Source organism: Nyctereutes procyonoides, unplaced genomic scaffold, assembly GCF_905146905.1.
Source record: "Nyctereutes procyonoides isolate TBG_1078 unplaced genomic scaffold, NYPRO_anot_genome, whole genome shotgun sequence".
Classification (NCBI taxonomy): Eukaryota; Metazoa; Chordata; class Mammalia; order Carnivora; family Canidae; genus Nyctereutes; species Nyctereutes procyonoides.
Genome location: NW_026575135.1, coordinates 23830135 through 23845612, shown reverse-complemented (window position 1 = coordinate 23845612; position 15478 = coordinate 23830135). Strand labels below are relative to the sequence as shown.

Genomic DNA, 15478 nt, shown 5'->3' with positions numbered 1-15478 from the left:
TTTGTCATAAAACAAGGCTTTTAGTGTGTTCCACTACAGCTGCAGTTAAAAGTTGGCACAGACCTTTTTCCACCACTGTTCTACCATATCAAATGATAGTTTTTGAATATTTAGTATAATTTATTTTCAATTTAAATTGTTTCCTCTGTTTTGCATAATAGTTCCTGAAGGCAGTGGGACTGCCAGTCATTCTTTAAATTTTTCATGTTACTCCTTTAACTTTCACATATTAATAGGTTTCTTACTGATCTTTCTTCACATGAAATCCTTGGCTCCAGTCTGTTTTAACTATGGCATATGTTGTGGTAGAGACTGGTGAGACCTGTATTTCACAAATTTTTTTCAGTTCATCATAACCTTTGTTTTTTAAGTATTTCAAGTCTGTGTTTCTTAGCTATGGGGCTAAGATGGGTAGCATGTATGATGGGTAAAGGTAGTTTCTTGTGCCTGTTTTTCTGGATATCATAAAATCTTTTTTTGGCTTTGGTTTTTGTCCAGTTTCTTGATCTTTTAGACTTGCTGAGTGAAACATCTTTGTTGCTTCTACTTTTCCTCTAGGGGTCAATCGTTACAAAACGCAAAGTAGGAGATGACTTGGAATAGAGAACACCTCTGAATATAATTTTGCTACTGTGGAGCGAGTTGGAATTTTATTATGTTATTGGACGAATGAATTGTTGATCAAGTGAGCAGTTAATGATAACTTTTAACAAATTCACTCCATTCATTTAAAAAGCACTATCTTGGGCAGCCCAGGTGCCTCAGCGGTTTAGCGCCGCCTTCAGCCCAGGGTGTGATCCTGGAGACCCGGGATCTAGTCCCACGTCGGGCTCCCTGCATGGAGCCTGCTTCTCCCTCTGCCTGTGTTTCTACCTCTCTCTCTGTGTCTCTCATGAATACATAAATAAAATCTTATTTTTTTTTAAAGCACCATCATGGGGATCCCTGGGTGGCTCAGCGGTTTAGCGAGCCTGCTTCTCCCTCTGCCTGCTTCTCTGCCTCTCTCTGTGTCTATCATGAATAAATAAATAAAATATAAAAATAAATAAAAAGCACTATCTTTTCAAATAATTCCTGCTAATGATTATATAACAGTATGGCTGCTTAGGTATAGAAGAGAATCTCTTTGGGAGGTTCTTTGGAACTCCTCCTGCATTATTTATCTGAAAGCGTGGTAGGGTGGAGTCCAGAGATCAGAAAAAAGAGTGCTTAGGGGTTCGTGGCTGGCATAGTTGGTAGAGCATGTGACTCTTGATCTCAGAGTGGTAAGTTCGAGGCCCATGTTGGGTGGAGAGATTACTTTGAAAGAAAAAGTGTCTTTTTCATAATGTTCATAGTATAAAAGTTTAAATGATACAGAAAACTTAAAATATTGCAGTTAACTTTTTGTAGTTTTTGTTTTTATTCAATATATATAAATTTTTAAGATTTTATTTATGTATTCATGAAAGATAGAGAGGCGGAGGCACAAGCAGAGAGAGAAGCAGACTCCATGCAGGGAGCCTGATGTGGGACTCCATCCTGGAACCGCGGAATCACACCCTGGGAAGGCAGGCACTAACCGCTGAGCCACCCAGCTGTCCCTTTATTCAATAATTGTATTGAGAAAGTGAAATAAATATAGGTTCTTCCATTTCTTGAAAACTTCAAACTGATAATTTAGAAAAGTATTTGTCATATACTAAAAGTTTTCCTTAATCAGAGCTTCTTTAATAGAAATCAAAATGTAAGTCTGATAAACTTTTCAGGGGCGCCTGGGTGGCCTTCAGCTCAGGTCATAATCCCAGGGTCCTGGGATCAAATCTTCTGCTCAGTGGGGAGTCTGTTTCTCCCTTTTCCCTCCCCGCTGCTTGAGTTCTTTCTCTTGCTCACTCAGATAAATAAAATCTTTAAAAAAAACATTTAATAATTTGTAAAAATAACAGATATATATTATTTTCATTTATTCTGGAATAAATAAATGTATTTCTTGCCCCCTCTCAAAAAAACAAAAACAAAACCCTGCAAAATTTAACATTTGGGCCTGGCAATGTCCTTAATATTATGACATACTCTGTTTTGTGACTCTAATTCCTAATATGTAGTTGAAACAATTATTTTAAGAAAGTGATTCTTAGGGAAGCCCCGGTGGCCCAGCGGTTTGGCCCCGCCTTCGGCGGCACAGGGTGTGATCCTGGAGACCCGGGATCGAGTCCCACGTTGGGCTCCCTGCGTGGAGCCTGCTTCTCCCTCTGCCTGTGTCTCTGCCTCTCTGTGTCTGTCATGAATAAATAAATAAAATCTTCCAAAAAAATAAAAAAGAAAAAGAAAAGAAAATGATTCTTAGAGGCACCTGAGTGGCTCAGTGGTTGAGCATCTGCCTTTGGCTCAGATTGTGATCCCAGGGTCCTGGGATCAAGTACTGCATCAGGCTCCCCTCTGCCTCTCTGTGTGTCTCTCATGAATAAATAAATAAAATCTTTAAAAAAAAAGTAATTCTTAGTCTTTTTATTATGTGGATCTTTTAAATTTAAATTTATTTTATTTGAGAGAGAGCACAAGCAGGGGGAGCAGCAAGCAGAGGGAGAGGGAGAAACCAGCTCTAGGGAACCTGACCCAGCACTCTGGGATCATGACCTGAGCCAAAACCAAGAGACAGATGCCTAACTGACTGAGCCACCCAGACACCCCTATATGGATCCTTTTGAGAAACAGCTTTCTTTGGGAAAACATTGGTACATGTGAACTAGTTTGTATACCTTTTCAGAGGGTTTACTGACCCTCTGACAGGTTAAGAATTCCTGTTTTATGCGAATAAAAGACACCTGAGTTACATGGTGTCTACTTTTCCAGTGCTTCTCTCTCCCTGCAAACAGGAGTATGGTCAACGACTGTGCAAAGACATTGTGTACTCTGCTAGGGGAAGTATATTAGTATACATTTAGGACATTATTGATAACGACCTTATTGAAAATTCAGGACATTAAGTATCCAACAATAGATAAGTTATGGTAATTTCATGTAATGGAAAATGTTAACATTAATGCTTGTGATTCAGTGTTACCTTTTAAAAATCTTGATTTTTTTTTTTTTTAAGATTCTATTTATTCATGAGAGACACACACAAAGAGAGGCAGAGACACAGGCTGAGAGAAGCAGGCTCCATGCAGGAAGCCTGATGTGGGACTCCATCCCAGGACTCCAGGATCACACCCTGAGCCAAAGGCAGATGCTCAACTGCTGAGCCACCCAGGCGTCCCTAAAAATGATTTTTTAAATATTTATTTGACAGAGAACACAAGCAGGGGGAGCAGCAGGCAGTGGGACAGGGAGAAGCAGGCTCCGCATGGAGCAGGAAGCCTGATGTAGGGTTGATCCCAGGACCCTGGGATCCTGACTTGAGCTGAAGGCAGAAGTTAAAATGAGCCACCCAGGTGCCCCCCAGTGTTAACTTTTTATTTTTATTTATTTATTTTTTTAAAAGACTGTCTATTCATGAGAGATACAGGGAGAGAGGCAGAGGCATAGGCAGAGGGAGAAGCAGGCTCCATGCAAGGAGCCTGATGCGGGACTTGATCCCGGGATTCCAGGATCACACCCTGAGCCAAAGGCAAATGCTCAACCACTGAGCCACCCAGGCGTGCCCAATGTTAACTTTTTACTTTTTATTTTATTTTTATTTTTTTTCAGTGTTAACTTTTTATTTTTTTATTTTATTTTTTTTTCAGTGTTAACTTTTTATTTATTTATTTTATTTATTTTTTTTAAATTTTTATTTATTTATTTATGATAGTCACAGAGAGAGAGAGAGAGAGGCAGAGACACAGGCAGAGGGAGAAGCAGGCTCCATGCACTGGGAGCCCGACATGGGACTCGATCCCGGGTCTCCAGGATCGCGCCCTGGGCCAAAGGCAGGCGCCAAACCGCTGCGCCACCCAGGGATCCAATATTTGTTTCCCTGTGAGAAAGTAACTGTTATCTGTGATATTGAGAGTTTCTTTTTTTTTCTTTTTTACTTATGATAGTCACAGAGAGAGAGAGAGAGAGAGAGAGAGAGAGAGAGAGGCAGAGACACAGGCAGGGGGAGAAGCAGGCTCCATGCACCGGGAGCCCGATGTGGGATTCGATCCCGGGTCTCCAGGATCGCGCCCTGGGCCAAAGGCAGGCGCCAAACCGCTGCGCCACCCAGGGATCCCCAGTGTTAACTTTTTAAAAAGCAAGTTACTAAGTTGTACCAAATGAATGATCCCAGTTTTGGGGAAAAAAAAAAACAAACAAACCAAAAACTGAATACGTAATTTTGTGCCTGTGTAGAAGAAAAAAAAAAATTCCTGTTTTAAAGAATTTGGACAGGCAAATTATAAAGTAGTGCTTCTTTAAAAAACAAAACAAAACAAAACAAACAGGGGCAGCCTGGGTAGCTCAGCAGTTTGGCGCTGCCTTTGGCCCAGGGCCTGATCCTGGAGACCTGGGATCAAGTCCCATGTCAGGCTCCCTGCATGCTTCTCCCTCTGCCTGTATCTCAGTCTCTCTCTCTTTCTCTCTCTCGGTCTCTCATGAATAAATAAAATCTTAAAAAAAAGATAAAAAATATTTTTTAATTGTATAATGAGCCTGTCGATTAAACCTATCGTCTTTCTTCTTCTTCTTCTTTTTTTTTTTTTTAAAGATTTTATTTATTTATTCATGAGAGACAGAGAGGCAGAGACATAGGAGAGGGAGAAGCCGGCTCCCTGTGGGGAGCCGGATTCAGTACTGGATCTCAGGACACTGTGATCATGACCTGAGCCAAAGGCAGACACTCAATCACTGAGCCACCCAGGTGCCCCAAACCTATCTTATTTCTTAATTTTTCCTCAGTCACTTTAAGAATACCTCCTAGCACTCTTAGCTGTAACCTTTTCTGGAAGCTAAACTTGTCTTGAGTGCTGAGTGAATTAAGGCAACACTGTAAATGGAAACATAGTTAATATCCAGTAGTTTGGGGTACTACTGTAAATATAAGTTTTAGTGTTCCCCCACTGCTCCCCCATGGCAAAAGTATAGTGCCTCAGTATTTTATAGAATATTCTTTTTAAAGATTTTATTTATTTATTCATGAGACACACACACACACACACACACACAGGCAGAGACATAAGTAGAGGGAGAAGCAGGCTCCATGCAGGGAGCCGGATGTGGGACTCGATCCTGTGACTCCAGGATCACACTCTGAGCCAAAGGCAGACGCTTAACTGCTGAGCCACCCAGGCGTCCCTAGAATATTCTTTTACCCTGTTAAGTTGATTCCAAGATGTTTTTTTGTGCGTGTGGCTTTTTTTTTTTTTTTTTTTTAGTTTTTAATTTGTTGGAAATTGGGATGTATATTAAAATCTGTGAAATCTTAAGTTCCCATCAGCCAGGTGGCAATTGAGACCTAGTTGTGGGAGAACCTTCCATTGAAATCTTTTTTTTTTTTTTTTTTAAGATTTTATTTATTTATTCATGAGAGACAGAGAAAGGCAGAGACACAGACAGAAGGAGAAACAGGCTCCTCGCAGGAAGCCTGATGTGGGACTCAGTCCCCTTACCCGGGATCATGCCCTGAGCCAAAGGCAGATGCTCAACTGCTGTGCCATTCAAGAGGGTCCCTTCATTGAAATTTTTTTTTTAAAGATTTTATTTATTTATTCATAGACACAGAGAGAGAGGCAGAGACACAGGCAGAGACACAGGCAGTGGGAGAAGCAGGCTCCATGCAGGGAGCCCGACGTGGGACTCGATCCTGGGGTCTCCAGGATCACTCCCCAGGCTGCAGGCGGCGCCAAACCGCTGCGCCACCGGGGCTGCCCCCCTTCATTGAAATTTTCTTTTTTCTTTTTAAAGATTTTATTTATTCATAGAGACAGAGGGAGAGAGGCAGAGACACAGGCAGTGCCAGAAGCAGGCATCATACAGAGAGCCTGACGTGGGACTCAATCCAGGGTCTCCAGGATCATGCCCTGGGCTGCAGGCGGTGCTAAACCGCTGCGCCACCGGGGCTGCCCCTCGTTGAAATTTTCTAATAAATTTTTTTTGAATGCCAACATCAGTGTCTTAAATTTGATAAAATGTTTCTTTTTGAATGATGGATTTGAGCCCTAACTAATACCTTGCAGCATGTTGACTGCTATTTTTCAGAGATTTGTGTTAGTAAACAATATTTATTGAGTACTTATCAAAGACAAAGCACTGCTTGAAGAGTAGCTACCTTACAGATAGTAAGGGAGAGTGTTAGGACATTGGTAATCATAGAGCTTTTTTTTTTTTTTAATATTTTATTTATTTATTTAACACAGAGAAAGAAAGAGCCAGAGAGCACAAGCAGGGGGAACAGCAGAGGGAGAGGAAGAAGCAGGCTCCCTGCTGAGTAGGGAGCCTGATTGTGAGGCTTGATCCCAGAACTCTGGGATCATGACCCCAGCTGGAGGCAGATGCTTAACCAACTGAGCCACCCAGGTGCCCCATTCATAGAGCTTTTATAAATGATCTTCTTAAAAATCTTTGTGTAGATTTTATAGAAATGTGAGGTGTCTGTGTTCTGCATGCAATTGTAAGTGGTAATTTAAGTCAAATCTTTAAAGTTGTGTGTGTTTTTAAGAATTTATCTATCTCTTTGAGAGACAGAGGTAGAGTGCACACAAGAGCCCCTGGGCAGGAAGGGGCAGAGGGAGAGGGGAAGGGACAAGCAGATTCCCCTGGAGTGCAAAGTTGGAGGCAGTGCTCATCCCAGGACCCAGAGATCATGACCTGAGCCAAAGTCAGATGCTTAACCCACTAAGCCACCCAGGTGCCCCAAATTTTAAAGTTTTAAGACCAGTTAGAGCATTTTTCAACATAACTACAACCTGTCATGGTAAAACCTTCTGTTCCATCTTTGCAACTTAGTATTACTGACCCTAGTTTACGGTTCCAGAAGAACCTGTCTTGTTGGAGGCAAGTGAAATAAAGGAGGCCATCTAACAGATCGTTCCACCTCTGCTAATCTAGTTATGGGGAAATAACAGGAAGAGTTAGAAGTTCAGGGTTTAGGACTACAGAACTCCACCTTGCTGAGAGGTCATCTAATTCTTGTAAGTTCCTGAACTTCTTTTATACTGTTTCACATATAGCTACAGAGATGTCTGAGCAAGACTGAGCCTCTTTGGATGTGTTCTGTCAACATAGAACTAATTTATTTTTACTTTATTCCGTAAGAAATTTGTTCTTCAGAGCTTATACTTATATACCTTTAAATGAAGTGATTCTGAAGTGAATGGAAAATAGATACCAAATTGAACAGATAATTATAGATCAGATTCCCAACGTCTGTATGTAAATATTCTATATGAGAATTAGAAAATTCAGATTTTGGGGTAGCCCGGGTGGCTCAGTGGTTTAGTGCTGCCTTCAGCCCAGAGTGTGATCCTGGAGATCCGGGATCCAGTCCCATGTTGGGCTCCCTGCATGGAGCCTGCTTCTCCCTCTGCCTGTGTCTCTGCCTGCCCCCCCCTCTCATTAATAAATAAATAAATAAATAATAAATAAATCTTTAAAAAAATTCAGATTTTGGAAAAATATTCAAGATACATTGACAGTAAGTAGTCCACTTTAAATTTTTTTTTTTAATTTTTATTTATTTATGATAGTCACAGAGAGAGGGAGAGAGGCAGAGACATAGGCAGAGGGAGAAGCAGGCTCCATGCACTGGGAGCCCGATGTGGGATTCGATCCCGGGTCTCCAGGATCGTGCCCTGGGCCAAAGGCAGGCACCAAACCGCTGCGCCACCCAGGGATCCCAGTAGTCCACTTTAAACACTTCCATTTGATTTGTTTTAATAAGAAATGTAAAAATGTTTTTGTTATAACACAAATAGTAAATTGCTGTTCTGAACCTATTGGCAAGGTAAGTAGAATGAGTACCTAAAACATATTAAAATCTTTGCTGTATCTATTTGCAGATACACGCTGCTACTATCCTTAGTACAGTAATGTAGATATTAGTATTTGGCATTTATTGAGTGCTTATAATGTGCCATGTACTTTACATAGAATATTTCATAATCCTTTGAGGTTTGGTTACTGTTACTCTCATTTTATTTATAGGGAAACTGAGTCACACAGAGCTCATTTAAGTTCCCTAGGGGTCCTCAGCTAGAAAGTTGTAGTATCAAGTTGTAGTACTAGACTGCTTGACTTTTTTTTTTTTTTAAGATTTATTTATTTATTTATGATAGACATAGAGGCAGAGACACAGGAGGAGGGAGAAGCAGGCTCCATGGCGGGAGCCCGACATGGAACTCGATCCCGGGACTCCAGGACCGCGCCCTGGGCCAAAGGCAGGCGCCAAACCGCTGAGCCACCCAGGGATCCCCGACTGCTTGACTTTAAAGCCTGTAGTATTATTTTACTGAGATCTTCTTACTACTTTGTATATGTTTGAAGGTATAAAAGTGGAGCTTTAAGGAAATTAAATTTATGAGGTTTTTATAAGGAACTATTTAAAATTTTACATAAGTTTTTTTATTTAAAATTAATAAATTTTTATTTAAGATATTTGACAAAGTTAATAAATTTTTATTTAAGATATTTGACATGTGATTCCTTCTGCCCGCAATCACCGTAGTTCCAAAGCCAGAGTGATGATCTTCAAAATAGCACTTTTATTTTTTTAATTTATTTTTATTTTTTTTAAGATTTTATTTATTTATTCATAGAGACAGAGAGAGAGAGGCAGAGACACAGGCAGAGACAGAAGCAGGCTCCACGCAGAGAGCCCGACGTGGGACTCGATCCAGGGTCTCCAGGATCACACCCTGGGCTGCAGGCGGTGCTAAACCGCTGCGCCACCCGGGCTGCCCCAAAATAGCACTTTTAAAACAAACTTTTGTTCAATCCACAGCTGTCACTGTCCTTTAAGTCCAGGCACTGTTTTCAAGTGAAAAGCCTTAATATTCATATTCCTATCTCTTCCTTTTCAGACCATTCTATCCTCTGTCCCATGTTTTTGGATTTTGATGCTCTCTTTTTAGACGAAGAAGCTTCTTCAGCATATTCCTCTTGTCCTAAATACAGATTCATTTTCTTTGGCATTTCAGAACTTACTATGGAATCATTATTGTCCACCAATTTGATATCACATCCGTCATCATGTTCAAGAGTTGTTGCAGCCTCTTCCACTGTTTCTGACTCTTTGATAGGAGAGAGAGATACATCATCATCCAAGTATTTGTATCTACGACTGTCAAAATCTTCCCTTTCTAAATATTCACCAACATTCATTTGTTTCAAGGATTCCTTGAGATAGTATTCATACTTCAATTTTTCAAGGTAGTTGAAAAATCCTCTTGCCACCGCTTGGTCAAAGGTTAAAATCTTTCTCCATGGTAATGGCTTTTGTACATTCTCAGATTCTAAAAATGGGAACCCAGATCCTTTGTCTTTAACTTGTTTCTTATTTATTTGGGAGGGTCTAGTGGTTTTTCTTCCTTCTGGTCTTCCCCTTGGTCTTTCTTTTGGCTTATATTTCCTCTTTTTACATTTCTTTTTTTTGAATCTTTCAAAAATAGCTTTTAAAGTCAGTGGTCTTGGTTCAAAAGAGGAGTCACTAGATGAATCCCTTGCTTCAACACCTCCAGATGAGCGAACAAACTTTCTAATAGGGTTTCTTTGACCCTGTTTTGGTGAGTAAGGGACACACTGAGTCTTAAATAAGCTGCTACCAGAAGAATTATCACTTTCATTGTCAATTTCTACAGCTGAATTAGATGCCATTATAGGTTGAGAAAATTCGTTACATATTCTCCCCCAAGTCCTCTCCAAATTGTATTCACCACTTGTTTGCTTCAGAGTTCTCAACAACCACGCGGAAGGAGAGAATTTTACATAAGTTTAAAGGTCACAAGGACAATTAACTGTCCCTCCAATTATGGGTTGAGATTATTATGATGACTTCAGTTTATATCTTAAATTCACTGGAAAAAGCAGATTTTTTGTTGTTGTTTTTGGACTGCTTGAATTAGAGAATGATAAATCCTATTGCAGAAGGATTTTTAAAATTTTAATTACTTAATTAAAAACAATTTATATATTTATTTATTCATGAGAGACGCACAGCAGAGAGAGGCAGAGGGAGAAGCAGGCTCCATGCAGGGAGCCTGATGCGGGACTTAATCCCAGGACTCCAGGACCACGCTCTGGGCCAAAGGCAGGCACTCAACTGCTGAGCCACCCAGGTGTCCCAAGGATTTTTGTTTTCAATTGGCAAATTTGTTTAGTAGCAACTTTCTCATTAAGCAGGGAGTAGGTTGGTGCTGGTGTTAAGAAATACACATCTAAGAATACTAGTTCTGGGGATAGAAATGATATTACATCTCTCACAGAAATGACAATAGGAGGATGATACGAGGAAGTAAATTTCTTAATGCAATATTGGGTTATGCTTTTATTATTTTATTTTTTTAATTTTTTAAAATTTATTTATGATAGTCACACACACAGAGAGAGAGAGAGGCAGAGACAGGCAGAGTGAGAAGCAGGCTCCATGCACCGGGAGCCCGATGTGGAATTCGATCCCGGGTCTCCAGGATAGCACCCTGGGCCAAAGGCAGGCGCTAAACCGCTGCGCCACCCAGGGATCCCTGGGTTATGCTTTTAAAATAATAATGCCCTAATACTTTTCGAAGTATATTTAATCAGAATAGGACACTTGAACAGTTTAAGGTTAAAGCTTTTTTTTTTAAACATTTTTTTATTTATTTATGATAGTCACACACAGAGAGAGAGAGAGAGAGGCAGGCTCCATGCACCGGGAGCCTGACGTGGGATTCGATCCTGGGTCTCCAGGATCGCGCCCTGGGCCAAAGGCAGGTGCCAAACCACTGTGCCACCCAGGGGTCCCTGGTTAAAGCTTTTTTGGTTGTTCTTTCAGCTGAGTCTGTTAAGTGGTATTCCTTACCTCTCAGCATCTTTAGAGGCACCTGTGTGGCTCAGTGGTTGAGAGTCTACCTTTGGCTTAGGTCATAATCCAGAGGTCCTGGGATCAAGTCCCACATTGGGCTCCCCTTGGGGAACCTGCTTCTCCCTTTGCCTATTTCTTTGCCTTTCTGTGTCTCTCATGAATAAAATAAAATCTTAAAAAAAAATGATGTGAATATAGGGGCACCTGGGTGGTGCAGTCAGTCAAAGTCTCCTGCTCTTTATTTCAGCTCAAGTCATGTTCTCAGGGTGGTGAAATTGAACCCTAGCTTGGGCTCCACACTCAGCACAGTCTACTTAAGAGACTCTCTGTCCCTCTGCCTCTGCCTTTCCCTAAAACTAAATAACTTTTTAAAAAGAATTTATTTATTCATAAGAGACAGAGGCAGAGGGAGAAGCAAGCTCTGTGCAGGGAGCCCAATGCAGGACTCAATCCCAGGACACTCTGGGATCACACCCTGAGCTGAAGGCAGACGCTCAACCACTGAGCCACCCAGGCATCCCAATAAATAATTAAATGACATGTGAAAATAAAGTATTACACTAATTTTCCCTGTGCCTCTGCCAACAATTTCAGAAGAAAAGTTTCAAATTATTTGAAGGCTATTGTCAACCACTGAGCCACCCTGGCATCCCTTCACATGTCATTTTTTTTTTCACATGTCATTTTTGATTGAAAAATAGGATTACTCAGATTATTTCCCATTTGAATCTGAGTCAGTTTTGGATATTAAACAAAACAAAGTCCACACTAAAGAAATAAGGATATGCCACTAATAAGAACATTAAGAAATTGTACAATAGGCTCTGAAGGCAGTTCTCAAAAAAGGAATTCTGAATTGTTTTGAGCAGTGTGGGTGTAGCACTGTTTGAGTGGGGGAATATAGCCAGTCTTCTGAGGTATTTGCTCTGAAGGGAGCAAAACTCGTTTGAATTCTTGTAGTTGGGCTTAAAAAAAAAAAAAATGAAACCCTTATTACTTAAGGTCCATCTTGATCTTAATCAGTCAACTGCCTTTTCCCCCATTGGGTAAACAGGGATAATGGTGTATTCAAGCTGTTAAGGACTAAGCCCTGTGGAAAAACTCTGGTGCTAAGGTTTGCTTTTGTTTTTGTTTTTTTCAAGTATAATAACTGTGTTCTCAGGGTTCCTACCCTGTGTTCTTTGGAATTTGTTAATCATATTTCAACATTTACTCTGAATAAGACAAAATTTGCTAGACAAAGAGTGAAATGCCTTATTGAAGATATGGAAATTATGTATAATTTAGATTTAAGATTTTTTTTTAAGATTTTATTTATTTGAGAGAGCGAGAGAGAACGTGAGCATGGAAGAGAGGGAGAAGCAGATTTAGAATTTAAAGAATCTTGTGTTAAAAGGGCTGTAGGGGGCACCTAAGTGGTTCAGTCAGTTAAATGTCTGACTCTTGGTTTTGGCTCAGAGGGTCATGATTTCAGTGTCCTGGAATCAACCCCTGCATCAGGCTCCACACTCAGCTGGGAGTCTTTTTTGTTTTTTTTAAAATTTATGATAGTCATACAGAGAGAGAGAGAGAGGCGGAGACACAGGCAGAGGGAGAAGCAGGCTCCATGCACCGGGAGCCTGACATGGGATTCGATCCTGGGTCTCCAGGATCGCGCCCTGGGCCAAAGGCAGGCGCCAAACCGCTGCGCCACCCAGGGATCCCTCAGCTGGGAGTCTACTTGTTTCCTCTCTTTGCCCCTCTCCTGTCTTGTGTTCTCTCTCTCTCTCTCTCTCCCCCAAAATTTTTTTTTTTTTTAAGATTTTATTTATTTATTCATGAGAGAGATACACACACGGAGAGAGGCATAGACACAGGCACAGGGAGAAGCAGGCTCCATGCAGGGAGCCCGACTTGGGACTCCATCCCGGGACTCTGGGTCATGCCCTGGGCCAAAGGCAGGCGCTAAACCGCTGAGCCATCCAGGGATCCCCTCTCCAAAATCTTTTTAAAAAGGGGGGTGGGCTTTAAAATGAGTGCCCTTCCTGAGCTTTTAATTAATCTCTACCTTATGTAACTTTTCTGCAGATTTTCTATTGGTGAAGTATGGAATGAGTTATGTACAAAGAGATTCCTTACATTAAAATAATGTTAGGAGGTTGCAAAACTGGAAAAGTTACTTGAGGATATATAACTATTATATTAATATTAAGGAAATCAGTTATTTCTAGTGTTAAAATTTTTTTTTTCTATTGTGACCAAATCTGGTAGTGTGTGTGTCTAAATGCTCTTAGATCATGAACTCATTAAGAAATGCCACGGGGCGGGGGGGGGATCCCTGGGTGGCTCAGCGGTTTAGTGCCTACTTTCTGCCCAGTGCATGATCCTGGAGTCCTGGGATTGAGTCCCACATCGGGCTCCCTGCATGGAGCCTGCTTCTCCCTCTGCCTGTGTCTCTGCCTCTCTCTCTCTCTCTCTCTGTGTGTCTCTCATGAATAAATAAATAAAATCTTTTTTTTAAAATTTTTTTTAAAATTTTTATTTATTTATGATAGTCACATAGAATGAGAGAGAGAGAGGCAGAGACACAGGCAGAGGGAGAAGCAGGCTCCATGCACCGGGAGCCCGACGTGGGATTCGATCCCGGGTCTCCAGGATCGCGCCCTGGGCCAAAGGCAGGCGCCAAACTGCTGCGCCACCCAGGGATCCCAAATAAAATCTTTAAAAAAAAAATGCCACTGGGTCTTTGAATTCCCTAGCACTTGACAAAGGACCTAAAAGAGTAAATGCTTATGTTTTAGGGAGTCACATTCTTTGAGAATGACAGCTCCCTTCTCTCCAAATTCTGCATGCAATTTCAAGGGATTACTGATACTTGAATTTTCTTCATAGACCTTAGGTGGTCAGCCCCTAGTCTAGGACATGTGGTGGACTAAAATGGCTAAATATATTTGTACTGCTTAATTACTCATGTTCTTGATGACTAAAGTTTTAGCTAAAAATTAAGATTGAAATCTTGGTTATATAGTAATATAGCAAATTATGATCCTTGTGTAGGATTCCTCTTGTAATTTAAATACTATAATACTGGGGTGTCTGGGTGGCCCAGTCCAATAAATGTCTGCCTTCTTCTTAGGCCCTGATCCCAGGGTCCCCCCCACCCTCAGCTTGTGTGTGCACCCACTTAGGCATGCATACTCTTTCTTTCTCTAATGAATTAAAATCTTTAATTTTAATTTTAATTTTTTTAAAGATTTTATTTATTTATTCATGAGAGACACACAGAGAGGCAGAGACACAGTCAGAGGGAGAAGCAGGCTCCATGCAGGGAGCCCGATGTGGGACTCGATCCCGGGACTGCAGGATCACACTCTGGGCTGAAAGGCGGCGCTAAACTGCTGAGCCACTGGGGCTGCCCGTAATAAAATCTTTAAAAAGTACTGTAAAACTTATGTAGGAGAGGTTAAGAATTTTATTTTTTATTTTTAAAAAATATTTATTCATGAGAGACAGAGACAGAGGCAGAGACTCAGGCTGAGGGAGAAGCAGGCTTCCTGCAAGGAGCCCGATGTGATCCTGGGATCCAGGATTGAGTCCCACACCCTGGGCCAAAGGCAGATGCTCAACCACTGAGCCACCCAGGCGTCCCGAGGTTAAGAATATTAGAGCAATGTTGTGAGAGGCATTAACAAAACCTGCCATCCATAGCAATCTAGACCTCTATTTCTATGGTCCCGTGGAGATAAAGGTTGCTATACCTCACTTGGAAAATATAATGAAATAAAACAAAATAACCTGGTTCTGTTTTAGCCTTGCTTTTTAGAATATCAGAAGACATATTTTATTTTATTTTATTTTTTATATTTTATTTTATTTTATTTTTTAAAAGATTTTACTTATTTTTTCATGAGAGACACAGAGAGAGACTCAGAGACACAGGCAGAGGGAGAATCAGGCTTCATGCAGGGAGCCTGATGTGGGACTCGATCCCGGAACTCCAGGATCACGCCCTGAGTTGAAGGTGGACGCTCAACTGCTGAGCCACCCAGGTGTTGTCCCTGTTATGAATATTTGGTTCTTGATACATTAAAAATCAGAGTAATTACAAAAGCACATTTTTAAAGCTGTATTTGTGCTTTGATAATATTCTATGTGCATACATTGTGGGTAAAGAATAACTTTGGTGAAGTTTAGCCAAATATGTGTATATATGTACCCCCATCATATATACTAAAGTCTTCTAAATAAAAGATTCATTACATCTTCTATATGCTGTTTACATATATACCCTGATTGAATTAATTATTAACAAGGTGGTGTAAGGAGGGGACTTTTAAAAGTAGGTTAAATTATTATATGTGTGAATTATTATAAACAAGCTCTCCTGGGTTATTGTTTGAGCTACCAAATATGTCCTGAAGTGTACATCTCTCATTAGGCATATTAGACATTTCTACTAGTATGGCTTTTTAAAAAAAATATGTCTTATTTATACTAAAGAGTTAAACACTAACTGGATTCTACTTTTCTTCGTAAGTGTCTTCTATATTGGGCTTATCCTCC

At 40.7% G+C, this 15478-nt stretch overlaps 2 protein-coding genes across 2 annotated transcripts in view; one reads left to right on the top strand and one right to left on the bottom strand.

Moving 5' to 3' along the window:
* Positions 1-15478, top strand: part of UBE2R2 (ubiquitin conjugating enzyme E2 R2) — a 115328-nt gene that overhangs the window by 2561 nt on the left and 97289 nt on the right. The gene's annotated exons all lie outside the window — the stretch shown is intronic.
* On the bottom strand, positions 8735-10261 carry LOC129495095 (TATA box-binding protein-associated factor RNA polymerase I subunit D-like). Its single transcript, XM_055302449.1, has one exon. It carries the CDS (start codon positions 9748-9750, stop codon positions 8932-8934), a length of 819 nt encoding a protein of 272 aa, XP_055158424.1. The 5' UTR covers positions 9751-10261; the 3' UTR covers positions 8735-8931.